The 20,094-nt window shown below is 45.8% G+C and overlaps 1 protein-coding gene across 4 annotated transcripts in view; it reads left to right on the top strand.

The window, feature by feature from the left end:
* IGSF9B (immunoglobulin superfamily member 9B) overlaps positions 1 to 20,094 on the top strand; it is a 130,123-nt gene that overhangs the window by 85,432 nt on the left and 24,597 nt on the right. For 3 of the 4 annotated variants that reach the window (XR_004694000.2, XM_035139552.2, XM_060283076.1), the window contains exons 11-18: positions 723 to 873; positions 5,914 to 6,037; positions 12,931 to 13,106; positions 13,715 to 13,941; positions 15,160 to 15,244; positions 16,036 to 16,197; positions 17,895 to 17,940; positions 18,408 to 20,039. Coding sequence is in view for 3 of the 4 variants with exons in the window: in XM_035139552.2 (XP_034995443.2) it covers positions 723 to 873; positions 5,914 to 6,037; positions 12,931 to 13,106; positions 13,715 to 13,941; positions 15,160 to 15,244; positions 16,036 to 16,197; positions 17,895 to 17,940; positions 18,408 to 20,039 (2,603 nt within the window). In the remaining variant the exon portion in view is untranslated. The remainder of the gene's footprint in view (positions 1 to 722; positions 874 to 5,913; positions 6,038 to 12,930; positions 13,107 to 13,714; positions 13,942 to 15,159; positions 15,245 to 16,035; positions 16,198 to 17,894; positions 17,941 to 18,407; positions 20,040 to 20,094) is intronic. The other variant, XM_035139553.2, reaches the window with a different exon arrangement.

Raw genomic sequence — 20,094 nt, 5'->3', positions numbered from 1 at the left:
TTAGAATTCCTATAACAGTGGCTAAGAAAAAACAATGGATCAACCCACCCCCAAAGAAGAGTGGTAGATGCAGATTTGCATGTGCTACTTCATAGATGTACTGGATTTCTGTTTTAACTATTTCTAAATTTGTACATCTCACCATAGTGGAAGCAGACTATGGGTTGATTACCTGTGTCCCTGCTCAGCTTGCTGACCAGCTGCTAATTGAGAATGTGTAACTTCAGGGTTGTTCCTGCTCTTCTTTCTTACGAATCTTTCTCATTTAAACTGGACTTGAGCCAGGCAGCCCTTCAAGTAAGGAACTGTCCACTGTGAAGGGGGGCACAGGGCCACCCAGGTCCCTGCCCAACCCCCCCTTTAGCTGTGCAGCAGAAGCACCCTCATGCCCACTCCTTGCTCTGTGCTTGCCTGCTGCCTCATATCTGCTGGTTCTCCAGCTCTGCCTTGTACCTCTTTGTGCTCCTTGCTCCACACCTGCCTTACTTGCTTATACAGTACCGCCTTTTGGGAGCTGACCTCTCTGGCCAATGATTTTGCCAAAGATGCCTCCAAGTGTCTGCAAGAAGGGCGCAGAATTGCACCCATCTCCCAGTTTGTGCTAGCAGCATTGGCATCATGTCGCCCCACTCTGCTGCCCTTGCGACATGCCTCTGAGTTGTGTTTTTTCTCTCTTTATCTCTCCTCCCTTTCCCCTGTGCTTTCTCTGTTGTTTGACCAAGGTAGGGAAGCCCAGTAGAAGCAAGCACAACACCCTTCCAAGTGGCAGCCTCCAGTTCCGATCTCTCAGCAAGGATGACCACGGAGAGTGGGAATGTGTCGCTACCAACATAGTCACAAGCATAACTGCTAGCACTCATCTGACCGTCATCGGTAGGTATGGGAATGGATTGGAAGCGTTCATGGGCATGGCCAAGGCATCAAACGGGGGGGTGCCATGGATGTTTGTGGCTTTTCTTCTCCTGGAGTGAAAAAATGTTGTATTTGCTATTGCGGATAACGTTCCTGAGGAAGCAACCATCTGCAAATAGTTCTTACAGAGCTGTGGGGAGAAAAAACCCCAATCAGCACGAACAGCTACACTGTTAAACCAACAGTGCAATGGTGGTTCAGAATTGCAGGAATTAGACTCTAGTTCCCATTTAACAGAGCTTTGTGGAAGACAGTCCTGGGTCATTCGACCTGTTAATTAGTTCTCTTTTCCCCTCCTATAAAAACTACGCAAGACACACTCTTTTAAAGTTTAAAGAGCAAATAGCTTTTCCTTAGTGTACTTGCAGTTGCAGATTAAATATACAACACAGGTAGGTGATACATAAATATACAACACAGGTAGGTGATACATAGGTTGCTAAAACATCTTACACAGATTAAATTGTTACAGACGAACTCTGACTCTGAGGCAGACAGCAGCACAACACAGCATACCTGCCGGTCTAACTGTTAAGACTGTTCAACTGACTGCCATAACTGCCACAGAGCATATGACATCACAGATTTCTGAAGCTCTTGCAATCAACCTTTTACATACACATTTTGGATGGTAACATTTCACAAGACAGCATCTTAAAAAGCAGAGACATCACCTTGCCTACAAAGGTCCGTATAGTTAAAGCTATGCTTTTCCCAGTAGTGATGTATGGAAGTGAGAGCTGGACCGTAAAGAAGGCTGATCGCCGAAGAATTGATGCTTTTGAATTATGGTGCTGGAGGAGACTCTTGAGAGTCCCATGGACTGCAAGAAGATCAAACCTATCCATTCTTAAGGAAATCGGCCCTGAGTGCTCACTGGAAGGACAGATCGTGAAGCTGAGGCTCCAATACTTTGGCCACCTCATGAGAAGAGAAGAATCCTTGGAAAAGACCTTGATGTTGGGAAAGATGGAGGGCACTAGGAGAAGGGGACGACAGAGGACGAGATGGTTGGACAGTGTTCTTGAAGCTACGGACATGAGTTTGACCAAACTGCGGGAGGCAGTGGAAGACAGGAGTGCCTGGCGTGCTATGGTCCATGGGGTCACGAAGAGTCGGGCACGACTAAACGACTAAACAACAACAACAACAACAACAACAAACAACAACAACAACATTTCACAAGAATGACCTGCAAGGAATAGTCAGATAACAATGTGTAATAGTGTGGCTTGCCATAAAACAAAACAAAACAAAACAAATCACTGCTCAAATTACAGGGCTCAAAATACATTTCATGGCAGTCCCTTAAAGGTGCAATTTTTTACGGGTTTTTTTTTTTGGGGGGGGGGAATGATTAGGCTAAAATTGAAGGAGTCAGGAAGGGAACCTTGTGGGTTTTAATAAGGATACCCCCCCCCCTCTCAACCATTGGAGCACCGTTTTTAAGTGCTGACTGAATTGCAGTAGTTGTGAAATAGTCTTGCCTGTGCTTTTTGAACCTTGGAACTATAGCAGTTTGGGAACCGCCCCAAATCCGATGGGTCTGAAAATAGCAGATCTGCTTTTGTGGCCAAGTCTCTTGAGCAGGTGATGGTGGTATCCAGGAGGATGGAAATATCTGTAATAAGGAATGCAGTTCTCTCTTGACCGTTGCAACTGAAAAGGGTAGGAAGGGAAATGGTGAACAAAATCCTAATGAGAGGTTACAACCAAACGGGACAGGATGCCTGAATGTTGGTGGTGATGAGGAGAATGGAATAGAGTCAGTTGAGGAGGAGGAGTGGCTCATGGCTGGCTTCCTAGATAGAACAGAGCTGATAGTGTCTCCAAAATAGGAAAAGAATGGATTAGGAGAAGGCATTCTGGGAATGAAGGGTATGTGGAGAAAGGAGAAGTTCTCATGGGAATAGCGATGGAAGCTGATCTCCGTATTTAGAAAGTCTGGCCTCTGGATATCTGATATCCAGTTTTGGATCCATACTGGAAGACAAGTAAAATTCCCATATATTTATGTTTCCTTGAAAAGAGCCAACTAGCCAAGGTCTAGTGGCACCATCAGGTTCATAAAGGCTTCTAGGTGATGCATAATTGATCCAGCACTGAGGATAGATAAACAGGGAAGAATGATGGAGACTTATTTTAGAATCAGGGTTCCTTATGAATTCAAGGGTTTTTTTGTTTTTGTTTTGCAACATCTGCATAGTGTTGTTGGCATTAAAACACCAGTATGTATCCCCACCCATCTAATCCTTATTTACTACCTGTATTTCTGGGGGAAATCTGATAAGTTTCTTTAGAAAACAGCATATATCACCTGTTAGTTCTATCTCTGTGACCTCATCTGGAAGCATGTTTTCTTGAAAGTTTGACCTGAGATAAAAGAAAATACTGTTCTGCCACCTTTGAATGAAAAAATGCCAATCCATTACCCTGTGTTTTGGGTTGAGTGCTGTTTCCCCATCTTCTCTTTGCCTCTCTTTTTAATGATTTCAGTGTGTGGAATTTTCAACTGTCCCATCTGTTTGCTCCAGGAGTCAAAATGCTTGAGCCTACAGCCAGCAGAGTGGCTAATGGATAATTGGAGGGAAGTGATGTGCTTCTCTGTGTCAAGGGAGGCTCATATTTCTTGGATGATCTCTGTGGCAAATGCCATGTCTGAGTCATAGATGGTTCCCAGGAAGAGAAGATCATTTTTTCCCTTTTCATTTCATGCTCCAATGAACCTATTGCTAAAATCTGCTCTTTAATTCTTTTTTTATTTTTTAAAATTTATTTTGGCTATCTCTTTAGATGGATTGAAGAGGAAGAAAAGGAGCATCCTTTCTTGTTGGTTGGAGCAAGTTTCTCACCTGTAAATGATGAGCCTAGAGGCATATATGGCTTTAGCCTCAATATCTCAGGGCCTAGCAGGATTCAGGCCCCCAATTACTCAGATTTTGGTGAAGAACCATAGCTCAGTGTTAGAATATCTGCTTTGCATGCAGAAGGTCTCAAGTTGAATTCCTCGGCATCTCTGAGTAGGGTTGGCAAAGAATCCCTGTCTGAAAGCTGCCACTAGCCAGTGTAGACAATGCTGAGCTAAATAGCTCCAGTGGTCTGACCCTGTATAAGACAGCTTCCTATGGACTCACATCCTCTGTGCTTCCTTGATTACTGCTTAGGTTCATCTGCACCTTTCCAAAGCATTGCCTCTTTGTTTTACAGATAAGCAAAAAGGTAGAGGCACAATCCTCTTCCTAGCAGAAGGTGGACTGCAGAGCCCTTTTCAGAAAAAAGTCAAATGAGTGAGACTAGTAGACATTCCATGGGAAGGACATTCCATAGTTTTGGGGCAACCTCAGAGCAAGCCCAGCTTCTCGTATGACAATATAACATCCAAATATATATGTGGAGGGGATGCAGAGGAGGGAGAATTGTGAAACCTCATAATTATTTGATCACTAAGGGGTTCTCTTTGGCTTTAGAATATTGACTTTTCCCTGGATCACACTGTATTATACCTAGAAATAATGTGAGGTAGGTGAGCAGTCGTGTCTACATAGCCCTATAATAAATAATGTATCTTTTTAAATATAATGGATGTGCTTCTGGAAGGTCCACAAGCCCCAATGCAGCACGCAGACCACACTGATGTAATAGTATGAGCAGCTGAACCTCCCTAAAGCACAGATTGCATGGACTGGTTGTGTATCCATTTTAGACATAGTGATGACCATCAACTTGGACAGCTGTGAAAGAGCATTAGACATATTCATGCTGAATAACGATATCCATGGCTACTAGTCACAGTGTCCGTATTCTGATTCGACTGTTGAAGGCCGAATGCCTCTGAGTGTCCATTGCTGGGAATCACAAGTGCAGAGAACTTCTCTTGCACTCAGAACCTGCTTTTGGGCTCCCCATAGTCACCTGGTTGGCCACTGTGAGAACAGGATGCTAGACCAGATGGGTCTTTCTCCTGATCCAGGAGGGCTCTGCTCACGTTCTCATGAAGTGACCCATGGATCTGTGTTGCTGCCAATGGACAAAGACCATTGTGGTATTAGCAGAAGAGGTTTCTGTCAAGGGTTGTGAAGAGAGGGAAGATGCCCACTGGATAATGCTGATACCCTCACATTAAGAATGTCAAAATTACTGATGTTGCATGGTGACACCCTCTCCTAAACAAGGTTGCCAGCTTTGAACCTGGTCGCTTGGCCTTTTAATTTCTACTTCTCTGTTCCTCTGCTTCTTAACAGCTATGTGCTCTCTCTTTATTTTGTCCTGGTACTTTGTCCTGATAAAGACAGAAAATAAGAAATACTGTATGAAGTTTGTTGTTGTTTAGTCATTTAGTCGTGTCTGACTCTTCGTGACCCCATGGACCAGAGCACGCCAGGCACTCCTGTCTTCCACTGCCTCCCGCAGCTTGGTCAAACTCATGTCCATAGCTTCGAGAATATGAAGATAATGGAATGTATAATATAGGGGAGGCTACCCAAATTTAGAAAATTTGGCTAAATTATCGTAAGGATTGTTAAACACACTAATGATCTCAAAACAGTAGTCTCAAAGATAATAATAATAATAATAATAATAATAATAATAATAATAATAATAATAAATATCATCTGTAGCAAGGAATCTCAGGGCCAGGGACTGAACATGGCCCTTCAGGCTACTTCAACTAGCTTTTTGGACTCTGCCACACCTTCCCAGACCATGCTCTGTGCCTTCCTGCTTTTACCTGGTTGTAATATGTCCTTGAGTTGTGATGGTACCTCTTGCATGCTTGGAGGGAGAGTGGTGTTTGTCTGGCCACACCCACCATTGACATGTGGCCCTTGGGAGATTTCCCATGCAGGAATGTGGCCTTCAGGCTGAAAAAGGTTCTGCACCCCAGTTTTAAAAAATAACTCTATAATTTGATGTGCAACAATTCCCCACCCCCTAATCATTTCCTCTCAGCATCTTAAACAGTTTCATTCTTTTTTCTCTCCCCCTCTTCCCTGTTTTCAGGCACAAGCCCCCATGCCCCGGGCAACGTGCGCATCGCTGTTTCCATGACCTCTGCCAATGTTTCCTGGGAGCCTGGCTATGATGGTGGATATGAACAGACATTCTCAGTTTGGTACGGCCCTCTGTGAGTCATCCCAGCATGCTTTGCTCTCTGCTTCTTTTCTTTCTCACTCGGCCAGAACTCGGAGTAGAAAGGGGCCTTGCCCTTCTCACGCTGGAGTTCCCCCGAATAGCTTGTTTTTAGCCTGATGTGCTTTGAATGCCCATCACTCTAAGCGAGCCAGCAAAGGGTGTCAGGTGTACCCAATACAGTATGTCTTTTCCAAAGAGGAAGATTAACACAGAATAGGATTTTCTCCACCCCTCTCAGCGGTGCCTGTATCCACTACTGCGAGGCTGTTCATGTGCTTTGTTTAATACATTTATCTTTTGTCTTTGTTTCCATAATGGAACTCAAGGTGTTGTAGGTGGGTTTCTGGGCACTGACCAGGCCCAGACTTCCTGAGGTGCAAACCAGAGGTGACATCAAGCATTTGATTGGCCCTTGTGTGCTTAGCTTTTTGTTTTACCAAATAGCAGCCAAAGTGGGGAGCAGGGGCCATTTGGAGCAGAACTCCAGCATTGGGGGAAAGGGGGTGTTGGCACTTTGTCCCCACTGCTGTCACACTCTTGATTCCCCCTCCAGCTGCTCTTTTACAGTTTTTCTCCTGCTCTCATAACATGAGAACTTGTGGGCCCCCAATGAAGCTGAATGTTGGAAAACTTAGGACTGATAAAATAATGCCCTTCTTCATGCAGCAGATAGTTAAACTATGGAACTTGCTGCCACATCGCTTGTGTCTCATGAAGTTGAATGCAACCTGCCAATGATATATTCATGGTTTTTTGTTACATATATAGACAGAAATCAAAACCAAGTGTTTCCTGTTTGATTTTGATTCCTGTACAAAAGATAGGACATCCAGTTTTGTTTTAAAGTTTCTATTGAGTGGTTTCTTCCATTCCATAGTTTATTTTATTTTGTCATTTAGACCCCACCTTTCCTCCAAGGAGCTCAAGGTGCCATCAATTGCTCTCCCCCTCCCTGTTTTTTCCTTGCAACAATTGCTTATAGCTCATGATTTTATTCATGATCATTACATCCCAGGTCTTGTGGGGGATAGATAGACAGATAGTAGCTACAATGTCTATCATCACGAGCTAGCTCAGAGAGCACCAGGATTGCAAAGAAGGGAACATAGTGCAGAGGGTAAACTGCAGGCATGGCAGGTGGAAGATCCCAAGTTTTCCAGAATCTCCAGTTAAAACCGTGGTGGGGTACCTCTAGCCTTCCAGATGTTATTGGACTCCAACTCCTGTCAGCCCCAGCCAGCATGACCAATAGCCAGATATGGTGGGAATTGTAGTCCAGCAACATCTGAATCCAAACTATCAGGTAGCAGCAGGTGATTGGGAAGGACCCTTCTTTGCCTGAGACCCTGGAAAGCTGTTGTCATTCTGTGCTGGTCTAGATGGGCAAATTGTTGTAAGGCAGCTGCATGCCTTCCCATTTCAAGCTCTTTGCCAGATTAGGCAGGTGCTCAGATGTTGCTGCAGCACAGCAAATTCATTGCCTTGCGCACTGTTTGGCAGAAAGGGGCCTCCAAGCTGATTGACATTCTGTCCCTCTGTTGACTCTGAAGGAAAAGTAGAGGTGACAGTGACCTGCATTTCTCATCTCAAATCCTTGGGGACCTTCTCCCTACCCTTTCTTCTCCTCTTATTCCCCTCCCTCCCCTTGATGGTCCAAGCTGACCAGCTTGGGGGTGAGGATGGTGGGTTGCTGATGGAGTAGAGATTGGCTATGTGCTTCCCCATCATAAAATCTACTTGGCTTCATGAAGAGGATAAAGGTAGCGCTCAAGAAAGTGAGGGTTATATGATTATTTAAAGAAACAAACCGAGAGAAGGAAGGAAGGAAGGAAGGAAGGAGAGATATGGGAGATGGGGGTGGGATGAAGGAAAAGGGTGTTGTGGGGAGTGGAGGAACACAGATCAATCAAGGGAATAGGCTTAGAGTACAAAATTTATGCAGCTGCAATGCGAAGGAACGATTAAACCATGTTCCCTCTGTGAGCTGCATCTCACCTTGGAGGGGAACAGCCAGATTGCTGTCAGCTGTCCTGGCAATTTTTACCCCTATCACATTGTTGGGAAACGGGGATATTTTCAGAACCTTTAAAACAAAATAGGTTAATTTTCTTTGGCTTGGGTCTTAAGGAGTCCTCAGGGGTGCGGGAGAGGAGCATAGGCACCTGTGGCAGATGCTTCTGCATTAAGCCAGCTCTCTGGATACAAGATGCTTCCGTTTTTGGAAGGTTCCCAAAGAAAAGAGTAGCATCCCCAAAGAGCCAGTGTGATGTAATGGTTAGAGGGTTAGACTAGGATCTGGGAGTCCAGGGTTCAAATCCCCTACTCAGCTTACTATGTGACCCTGGGGTGGGAGGCAGTCACTGTCTCTTAGCCTAGCCTACCTCACAGGGTTGTTGGGAGGATAAAATGAGGAGGTGGGGAGAGCTATGTCCATAATCTTGAGCTCTTTGGAGGAAAGGTGGGATCTAAATGTAATAAATAAATGATAAATATTTTTTCCCCTCTCCAGGGAGCCTGTTCCATGCTGACTCACCTGCTGAAGAAGCCCTGCATTTCTTTTACAGGGATTCCGCTGCCCTCGCAGAGGATTCTGGGGCATACTTATTTCATGCAGGTCCCTGGTTGGGTCTGTTCATGGCTCTGCGTGAACTGAGCACAACCTAAAACATTCCCAGTGCCCTTCCAACATCTGGCATTGCAGGGGGGGAGATTGCAAATGACAGACAAGCTGTCTTTCACCGTTAATGATTCCCACCATCCAGAGGAATCTCTAACTGAGCTTTGGGGAACCCCAGAGTGCTCCAAGAAATGGTTTCAAAGTTACTGCCCTAAGGAGTTGATGGCTTCCATCTTTAGCAAAGAGTTGCAATTTGTTACCCAGTGGAGCCACTTATTGGTGCCATGCTAAATTCCCCCTCCCCTTTTAATTTACATCCCGGGATTCTCTTTCCTGCTTATTCATTTATTCTCCCCAAGTGAAATCCAGTTGGGTTTGGTTTTGTGTGTGTGTGTGTGTGTGTGTGTGTGTGTGGTGCAGCTTGAATGATCAACAGCTGGATCTTCCCTTTAGCGCAAGAAATGACAACATTTTCTCGGTCTATGGTTGTATTCCAACAGGGATAATCTATCAGAGAGAGTCTGCCAACTGTGAGCAGACATGAAGCCTGCAGAGGGGCAAAAGCAAAAAGGAGACGACCTCCTTTCTCTCTCTACCCTTGTCTCCTTTCTCCCCATCCAACAATCTGCCAGGATCTGCCAGAGGTCTGAACTGCTTGCTTGCAGAGGGCTTTATTGATGTTAGTGGGAGGGCCTCATGCAGTTTGAGGTTGCCTGCCTGCTCCATAGGGCCTTATCCACTTCCACTGTTGTCTATGGGTTGTAATCCAAAGTCGTGCTAAATTATAATGCCAAATTGTCAACACACCTGACCGTATCAGCTACTTCAGCAGGAAGAAGTGTAAATGCCATCCTTAGATTATTCAGAAGGAAAGGCACCGGCTTCCTTCCTATGACCCTAAAAGTTTTTCAGGCAAAATCCTTAGCCCAACTCTTGTATGGCTCACAAATTAGACTTTCTGCCAATCTTAAGATCCTTGAAACAGTACAACCAAAAATTTTAAGATCTCTATTTGGTACCCCAAAGAGTGCATCTAATGCAATGTTAAGGCAAGAGGCAGGACTCCCCAGAGTCGAATTAAAAGTCTGGGAGCAAGCAATATCCCTCTGGTTGAAAATTCATTCCAATCCAAAGGGAATGTTACCTCACTTCCTGGCTGCAGTTCCCCATCCACCCTGGCTTACGCAAATAACTAATAAGATCAAACAAATTGGCCTAAACCCTGAATATCTTTTTAACGGAACTCTGAATAAGGCAAAAATAATTATTACTCAGAGACTTTACGATGTTGAATTACAGCAAGAAGATGCCTTACTCCCGGAGAATTACAGATGTCTAAAATCGTGGCCTAACTTTGCAGCCGCCCCTTACTTACCTAACATCACCAATGAAGCCTATAGATGGGCCTTTGAGGCAATGCCCTCAGCTGTGCTGTACGGCAAATTTATGCGGATACCAATCCATGAACGCCTTTGCCCTTGCATGTCCAATAAGGTAGAATCTGTCACTCATATTCTTTTATTTTGTGAATTTTACAGTGAAGAACGAGCTCGACTTATTTTACCCCTCTTGTCAAAATTTAAACCCTTAAAATATTATTTGGAATTCTCCTCCGAAATTTTACGAAAATTCCTTCTGGAAGATTCCTCAACTCCAGTATCATATGATGTGGCCAAATTCTGCACTTTAGCTATTAAGAAACGTAAATATCTTCTATTGAATAATATATTGCAAATGCCTTCTGTGTAATGGTTTTGCTTCCGGTGATGTTATTGCTGATTCTTTGTTTGGAATTATGGTATTTTGTATTGCTGGCTTTTGCTGTAATAAAACTAAACTGAGTGCTAAATTAAATAAAAAAATTCCTTCAGTAGCACCTTAAAGACCAACTAAGTTTACATTTTGGTATGAGCTTTCGTGTGCATGCACACTTCTTCAGATACACAGTGTATCTGAAGAAGTGTGCATGCACACGAAAGCTCATACCAAAATATAAACTTAGTTGGTCTTTAAGGTGCTACTGAAGGAATTTTTTTATTTTGCTTCGACTCAGACCAACACGGCTACCTACCTGTAACTGCTGCTAAATTAAAGTCACTTAGTGGTATACTTGTTGCACGCTTGAAATGTTTTGCCCCAGCGGAAAGTTGTCGCTGAAAGTTGTCGCTGAAGAGAATGCATGAGCAGGTTGCATGACAAGTTGTGCAATGTATTGCACAGAGAGTTTCCACTAGCACCACTGTTGTGTTGGCATCTTCTTTTGCATAACATCAAAACTCACAGATATAGCCAGGTCCAGCCCAATATGTCTGGTGCATGCTGGAAAGACGCTAGGGCATCTAACCCAAAGGCAAAACCACTGGTCAGAAAGGGAGGCTGCTGAAGGCAGTGTGCAGGTGACTGTCCAGTGGGGAGAAGAGGAATGGAGGAGGTAGCAGAGTCAGATCAGCAGAGCAGGGTAAGGATCAGAGCTCCTGCATGCAGTAGGTGCTTTGCTGCACAGGCAAAGCTTGCCAACAGGAGATGTTACAGAGGAACAGGAAAAGACAGGGACCAATCACTGTGAAGAGGGGCAGAGCAATACAGACGGAAGCTGCTCGGACCTGAAAGGGACCCATGTCTTCCCAAATTGTTCCTTGGAAGGGCTCTGGTTGAACTCCAAAAGTGTTGGGGGGATCCTGGCAGGCACTGCTGCCTTTGCCCTATGTGCTGCTGTCCAGATGGTCCCATTGTCCACTCTAGCCTTTGTTTTGCTGCCTGGATCTTGCTCTGGCTTCACTTTAATCACATACTTGCACCTACTTCCGCCTGCAGCCTCGTTTCTGCAGAAGCAGATGCTCTCGGTGGAAGCATTACATAGGATTAGTGGTGCAAAGGAGAATTGTCAGTTCAATGGGCCAACCCCATTTTGTTCCTTGAGGCAAAGGGCAAAGATGGTGGCTCCCTCAAGTTCATGTACAGAAGCTGACCAAGGCTGGCAGTGGAATCTTATCTCAATGCCGAACAGCAACCTCCACTGCCCTGAAGGAGAGCAGGCTCACTTAGGGGGTGCAAGCCTGGCCATGTGGTGCTGCAAGCAGCCCTGCCCAATCCTCACTCCTCAGCATCTGCTGCCTGCAGTGACTGCCTCACTCTTCCTTATGGTAGGGACAGCACTGGGCAATCCCCATTGCCTTCTTTCAATGCTCTGCCTTCCGTTCCGTTGGCATCGGCAGGCCCTGGAATGCGACCAGGAATGAAATCATTTCTTGGCCATGGTCCTCATGGGGGGTGCTGCTCAGGTGAGTCTAGCCTGAAGGCAGCATTTGGCTCTGGCATTAATTTGGCAGTCCCACTGATGACGTATGAGTCAGCCTAGCCTCCCACCTGCTTAACCGTTAGCAGAGCTAGCACCGTGTGCCAAGGAGAGGGCTGACAGTAATTAATGTTTAGATTTGCCGTGACAAATAATCAGAGGCTGATGTGGCAAGAGACCCATGGGTGCAAGATGGCTGGATGAAAACATATCATTTCCGATTATTATTGTACTGTTGGGGGCTGTCATAATTTCATTAGTTTACATCCGATTGGATGGAAAGATCTGTACCCAGGTTTAGAGTGGCAAGCAAAAAACCAAATTACATCTCCCTCCTCTTTTGCTGCAGTTGAAACAGATCAAGCCTTTAGAAACCCGCACACAGACACTAGTGGTGCAAAATCGCAGGAGTGTGTGTGTGTGTGAAGAGAGTGCGAGAAGAAAATCATTGCATAAACTGTTGGGTGCAGAACTCAACTTCCTATATGTGTCACCCTTCATTAAAATCAACAATCAGGTTTCTAGCCCATATGATGGTAAAAACAGGTTTGAAACCTTGTGAGCAACACCTGTTGCCTTTGCAGGAATCAGGGGAGTCTCTGAATAAGATCTGTGGGAAGCCAGAGGGTGTGGGGTTCCGGTCTCATTTCCCCCTCACATGTAACTAGCAGGAGCAAAATAAATAATGCAAATCTGGAGTGATAATGCAAATGTGCTGGATTGAGTCTGGCCACAGAATCCAGCATTGCTTGCCATGAAATTTGAGTCATGTTGGTGCAGAATTTTGTATTTAGCAGAGTCCTGGGTGTCATTGGATCCAACCCCAAGTAGCTCCATTGTTCATTAAGGAATTATCTCTCTCTTTTTTCCTCTTTCTACACTTTTCTTTTCTCTCTCTTGTTCTCTTTTTTCTCTTTGATTTCTTCCCTCTAAAGAACCCGCCCCTTCGATTGTCTTTCTTCTATCTTGCCAGGATGAAGCGGGCACAATTTGGACCTCATGACTGGCTCTCTTTCCCAGTGCCAACTGGGCCCAGTTGGTTCCTCATGGATAATCTAGAACCGGAGACTGCCTACCAGTTCAGTGTCTTGGCCCAAAACAAGCTAGGCACGAGCTCCTTCAGTGAGGTGGTCACTGTGAATACTTTAGGTGAGACTCAGAAGAGGACCTTGATGATCCAAGGTCCCATTAACTGAAATGACAAATCCACTTAAAAAAAGAATGAATTACTAGCAGCGTTGTACCCAGTGTTATTCTGGAATTCTAAGAAACCAAAAAACTTTCAAGGGTTCGCCAACTGGTTCAAAATGGTGTCTAATTGCATCCAAGCATAGACTAAACCCTTCTAATTGATCTCAGGAACTGCCAAGCAGAATTTGGTTATAACATCTTAAGAAAGGGCCGGGGGGGGGGGGAGGCACATGGAAATTTAATGCTGTGCTTACTCTCAGTAAAAGTAAAAGGTTGAGCCAAAGGTGTTATGGAAGAGCAGAGGTTCGAGGAAGCAGTTAAAGGGCAGCAGGATAGGTGGAATAAAGCAGGTATTCTGAGGAAAACATTCTGGGCATAAGGGACAGCAAGGGTGAAACGGCAGAGCTTTTAAAGCAGAAGTGGTCAAACACTTCGGCAAATGTGCCACAATTCCACTGTAAAACACAACATCCATCACCGCCCCCCTCCCCCAGGTTTCTTGCATCTGTTTTAAAAATATTTCCTCCCCTTCCCCTTCTATCCCAACATTTTTTTTTTATCTTCAGCATTCCCTGTCACAACTCCAGAACCCCTGGTGCTGGTTACTCCACCAAGGTGCCTAACAGCCAATCGGACGCACCAAGGAGTCCTATTGTCATGGCTTCCTCCAGCCAATCATAGCTTTCCGATTGACCGTTATATTATGGAGTTTCGGGTTGGAGAAAGATGGGAGATTTTAGATGACGCCATCTTGGGAAGTGACAGTGACTTCTTTGCAAAGGATTTGACTCAGGTAAGTGGATGACAGATTGAACCTACAGTGTGGTGGTCTTTCTGGGGAATCTTGGAGTGAATTAAGTGTGGGAGCTTAATAGGAATTCCTTAATAAGAAGGCTAGTAATAATAGGCAAGCTTCCCTGAATGACAAATTGTCTCCCAAACTGTTTATCTTTCCTTGCAATGTTCTGCCACAGAGGAGTGTTAGGTATGTTCCAGGCTGCTCTCTGAGGGCAAAAATGAGGTTCCAGGAAGCCTGAGCAGCGCTGCATATGAGCTTCTCTGTACATCCTAGAACAGTGTTCTTCAAGGTTGAGTCTCCAGATGTTGTTGGACTACAAATCCCATCTTGCCCAGCCAGCTTATCCAAGTGTCTGGGATGATGGGAGTTGAAGTCCAACAACATTTGAGGATCAAAGGTTGAAGAACAGTATCCTAGAGCATAGCCCCACATCTTCTGTAGAAGAGGTTCTACAGAAGACTGCAAAGGGTTCGTTGGCAAATAGGCCTTTGGAGTACCAGAAATGATGCCCTAATGGTGAAAATTTCTAAGACACTGCTCTTTCATTTGAGAAGAGTGTTTGATGTACTATCCATCTCTCCAAACTAGGGATGCTTCTGAAATTTCCGTCCAAATTCCATTTTTAAAATTATGTATATCAGAATTTCTCCCTGGATTTGGGACTTGCAAATTACCTGGTCTTGCCTCTGAAGTGGAACCAATGCATTAGTAATCCTCTGTGCTCCATTTTAATAATAATAATAATTATCTCTATTCTCTTTTATGATGTTTAATTTTATGTTTTATATTTTTACCACTATAAGCCACCTTGGTAGCCCTTTTGACTGTGGGCAGGTGGGGTATAAATGGAATTGTGAATTCAGTTTTACGAAGCAAGTGTTAGGTAATCAAGTGATATGTGTGGGTGTATGTTTAGTGTTAAATAGTCCCTAAGGAAACCCACTAAATACATTTTGGGGGCTTCATTGCTGCACTCACTATTTCTTCGGAGACCCTAGAATAGTCTGTTTTCTGACTTAACTACAAGTGTTGCAACCTGATGACTCTAGATACTAAATGTGGCTAATCTCCCTGCATGTATAAAGCCAATTCCTTTGCCACCACTGGGAAAATAAACTGTTTCCAATTAAAAACTGAGTCCAACTGTTGACCACACAAATGTCGGCATTGGTGTCAGACGATGTTTGATAATGCACATATTTCATGCCATAGGACACATGGTACGAGTTCAGAGTTCTGGCTGTCATGCAAGACCTCATCAGTGAACCCAGCAACATTGCCGGTGTATCCAGCACAGGTAAGGAAGTGCTTTCTCCACCTTCCATTAAGCTTTTTCACCAGCCAAACCTAATCTGCGGATGGGCAAGATCATCACAAGGAGTGGGTCCTTCTTGAGGATGGCCTCAGAACTGAGGAATTGTCCTGGCCCTCCCTGCCAGATGGAGGATTTGAACTCAGTTTTGTTTTTCTGCCAAATTATTTAATGCATAAATCTGAGTGATACATAGAGGAGGGTAAGGCTATCAATGGCTACTAGCCACAATGGCCATGCTCTGCCTCCACTATTGGAGGCAGTATTGCTTCTGAGGAGGGGAGAGTGTTATTTTGCTTGGATCCTGCTTATGTGTTTCCCTTGGGCATATAGTTTGCCTCTTTGAGAACAGGATGATAGACTAGAAGTGCTCCTGGCCTGATCCAGCTTAACTTGTGGTTCCCCAGATCTTGTTGGGCTATTCCTCCCACCATCCCTGACCGTTGGCTATGCTGACTGGGGCTGATGGGAGATGTAGTTCAACAACTTCTAGAGGGCCATAATGGACCTGCTAAATGTTCAAGGTGCCAGAAGCCTTGATTTCTACCCCCCCCCACATGATGTGTTTGAGATGTTGACTGTTGTCCAAACCCCTTCAAAGCTGCCTACCACAGCATGGCAGCATCAATATTTCCCAATGAAATCTCCTCAAATGTGTGTGGTGAAGAGATGATGGAAGTAATTCCATTTGTTTATTCTTACTCTGACGGTCTCCCTGAAGAACAAGTGCCTATAGCAGTGTCTTAAGAGGCTCCCCTATTCTCTATCTCTCCCAGACATATTTCCACAGCCAGAGCTGACTGATGAAGGCTTGGCCCGGCCTGTGCTGGCTGGAATAGTTGCCACCATTTGCTTCCTCGCGGCTGCCATCCTATTCAGCACTCTAGCTGCCTGCTTCGTCAACAAGCAACGCAAACGGAAACTCAAGCGCAAAAAAGGTGAGTCTGTACTTTGCATTTCCTGGGAAATTACGGCAATAATCACCTAGGGGTCAAGATAGCCTTATATTCTGAAATCTTGAGGAAATGGTTCTGGGATAAGCATGCTGCATTCTTGCTTTTCTAGGCACAGTGTGTGTGTTCAAACTATTTCCCTTCCACACCATCCATTTAAAGCACCATGATACTACGGTACTTTAAACACCAATGGCTCCCCCCAAAGAATTCTGGAAGGTGCAGTTGGTTAAAAGTTCTGAACATTGTTAGGAGGCCCCCATTCCCCTCACAGAGCTACAATTTCCAGAGTTTTCTGTGAGGAGGAATTGATAGTTAAGCCATTCTGGGAATGGTAGCTATGGGCAGGGAATAAGGACCTCCTAACAATTCTGAGCACCCTGAACAAACTATCTCCCAGAATTCTTTGGGGGAAGCCATGACTGTTTAAAGTGGTATATCAGTGTGGCAAATGGATGGTGTGAATGTGGCCTTAAAACAGGCATCCCCAAACTTGGCCCTCATCATCCTAGTTAACAGGACTACTGGTCAGGGATGATGGGAATTGTAGTCCCAAAACATATGGAGGACCGAGTTTGGGGATGCCTGCCTTAAACTCTGAAGAAGTGTGCATGCACACGAATGCTCATACCAATGACAAACTTAGTTGGTCTCTAAGATGCTACTGGAAGGGATTTTTTAATTTTGTTTCAACTGCCTTAAAATGTATGTCTGCAGCCCCACTTGCCTACTTTGGTACCCAGCTAAGTTGTGTAATGTTGTGTTTTGATATTAATGCATTGTGTTTTAATGGTTGCATCCTATCCTGGGACCTTATGGCAAAATATGGTTAATAAATTGTAGTAGTAGTAGTAATAATAAGAGTAGTCCTGTTAAAACTAATGTGCTTAAGTTAGTCATGGCCCTTCATTTTGATGGGTCTATTAAATGTATGACTGACATTGGATACAATCTCTCAATATGATGATAAGGCCTCAAAAGAGTTTCCACAGTGTATCGTGGGGGTGGGGTGGGGTGTCACATGACCAAACGTTTAATAATAATACCACACAGCATTTGACCCCTGGAAAAAACAATTTGACCTCGCCTTCTCCCTGATGTGCTAGTTTTATATGCAGTGCTACTACAAATAAAGCAGCATATAAAACACTGATATGCAGTGCCAGGGCATGCTCTCCCTGCTGAAATACAAGAGGCCCTATCGGTATTGGCATTCCACTGGCTTCTGTAGACACACCTGTGCAGGCAAGCATTCGCCGGAACTTGAGCTTTGTGTTTTGTTTAAATCTTATTTTTAATGGGCTTTTTTCTTGTGTATTTTAATGATGGATGTTTTTAATGTTTTTTTATGGAATTGCTCTATTGCACATATTGCATGTGTGTGTGTGTTTTATAACTGATGTTATACTTGTAAAGTGCTTAGAAACCATTTTGACATGTAAGCAGTGTATAAAATTAATTGATGTTGATGATATGTGCAGGGGCATCTGGTCATGTGGAGAAACATTTAATGTTGTGAACATCCTGTCATAGGGGGGATACCCAGCTTTCATTGTGCTTCTTGTTCTGTTTTGTTGTTGTTGGAAATGTAAGAAATAAGGAGCCTCATTCAATGTTGTTCTTTCAACTCTTTTAATTATTTAATTTAATTATTTCTCCCCCACACTCTTTATTTTTTCCAGACCCTCCTCTCTCAATAACCCACTGCAGGAAGAGTTTAGAGTCTCCGTAAGTATCTCTCTGTTGTAAACAACAACAACAAAATCTATAAAATCATTAGTTAAAAGCAATCATTCCCCTTCAGTTACAATTCCCAGAGTTCCCTGGGAAGATGGATTAAGTGGTTAAACCACCCTGAGAAAGGTAGGAATAGAAGGGTTTCCTAACAACTCTCAGCACCCTTAACAAGCTTCATTTCCCAGAATTCTTTGGGGAAGCCATGATTGTTTAAAGTGGCATTGTGGTGTTTTAAACATATGACGTGAATGCAGTCTTTGCAGAGGAGAAGTAATATTAATAATGATGTCCCACATGCCCGGCCCTAAATTCTGCTTTTTCATTTTACATCCGGTTAAGGGGTTTATGTTATTTAGTGCTCATACATCCTTTTACTCAAACTGTGGTGTTAAACAAACTACAGATCTTGGTCTCCTCTGTGACCCATTATTAAAATACCCCCCCATTCTGTGGCACAGCTTGTCCTCTGGGAAAGTGAGCCCTGAGAGCATCCGGACGCTCCGTCCCCCCTCCGAATCTTCCGATGACCAGGGCCCACCTGGCAAGCGGATGCTTAGTCCCAGCAAGGAGAAGGAGCTCTCCCTTTACAAGAAGACCAAGCGGGCCATCAGCAGCAAGAAGTACAGTGTTTCCAAGGCTGAGGCAGAAGCTGAGGCGACCACCCCCATCGAACTCATCAGCCGTGGGCCGGACGGCCGTTTTGTCATGGATCCTTCGGAGATGGAGCCCTCCCTCAAGACCCGCCGGATAGAGGGCTTCCCCTTTGTGGAGGAGACGGACATGTACCCGGAGTTCCGCCAGTCCGATGAAGAGAACGACGACCCCGTGATGCCTGCCTCTGTGACAGCCCTCAAGTCCCAGCTGACTCCTCTCTCCTCCAGCCAGGAGTCTTACCTTCAGCCACCAGCATACAGCCCAAGGTTTCATCGGGGCCTAGAGGGGACGGGCATCATGGAGAGCCGCCTCCAGGCCACGGGCCAGGCCAGGCCTCCTGCCCCCAGACCATTCCACCACGGCCCGTATTATGGTTACCTCAGCAGCAGCAGCCCTGGCGAGATGGACCCTCCGCCTTTCTATATGCCGGAGGTCAGCCCCCTCAGCTCTGTCATGTCCTCCCCTCCTCTGCACCCAGAGGGGCCTTTTGGCCATGCCACCATCCCTGAGGAGAATGGAGAGAACGCCTCCAACAGCACGCTGCCCCTGACCCAGACTCCGACGGGGGGCCGGTCCCCCGAGCCGTGGTGCAGGGCCGAGTTCCCTTTCAGCGGCCTGGAATCGTCGCCCATCATGTTCCCCCACCAGCTCCACCAGTGCGAAATGGCTGAGAGCCTGCAGCCAAAGGCCAGTCTTCCTAGGGGACCTCCACCTTCCTCGCTCCAGGTCCCCACGTCCTACCCTGGCATCCTGGCCCTGGAGGCACCAAAGAGCTGGACTGGCAAGTCGCCAAGCAGAGGCCAACCTTCCATGCCCACCGCCGCCAAATGGCAGGACAAACCTATGCAACCAATGGCGAGTCAAGGGCAGCTAAGACACACCAGTCAAGGCATGGGCATACCTGTGTTGCCTTACCATGGGCCGTCTGAGTCAGTCAGCCACACCGGCACAAGCACATTTGGCCTGGACACCAGGTGGTACGACCCCCAACCCAGACCTCGGCCCAGCCCCCGGCAAGCCAGGAGGGCTGAGCCCAGTTTACATCAGGTGGTGCTACAACCTTCGAGGCTTTCCCCCCTGACCCAGAGCCCCCTCAGCTCCCGCACCAGCTCCCCAGAGCTGACGGCGCGGGCCAGGCCACGGCCGGGCCTCATCCACCAGGCGGAGATGTCTGAGATCACTCTGCAGCCTCCGGCAGCCGTCACCTTCTCCCGCAAGTCCACCCCGTCGACAGGATCCCCTGCCCAGAGCAGCCGGGGAGGAAGCCCCAGCTTCCGGCCAGCCATGGCTTTCACTTCTCTGGGCACCGGCTATCCCCCCCCTCAGTGCCCCTCCCTGCCCGTGGAGCCCATAGACGTCTTCGGACAAATCCCCTCTCCGAGGAGGGGAGGGGAGGACATTCTTAGGCCGGAGCCGACATCGACAACCAGTTCGGGGTAAGTGTGTGTGTGTGTGGATATTGCCTGCTTCCCCTCTCCCCCCCCCAGCCTC

The sequence above is a fragment of the Zootoca vivipara genome, chromosome 15, assembly GCF_963506605.1.
Source record: "Zootoca vivipara chromosome 15, rZooViv1.1, whole genome shotgun sequence".
NCBI classification, from domain to species: Eukaryota; Metazoa; Chordata; class Lepidosauria; order Squamata; family Lacertidae; genus Zootoca; species Zootoca vivipara.
This window is presented reverse-complemented; position numbering and strand designations above follow the sequence as displayed.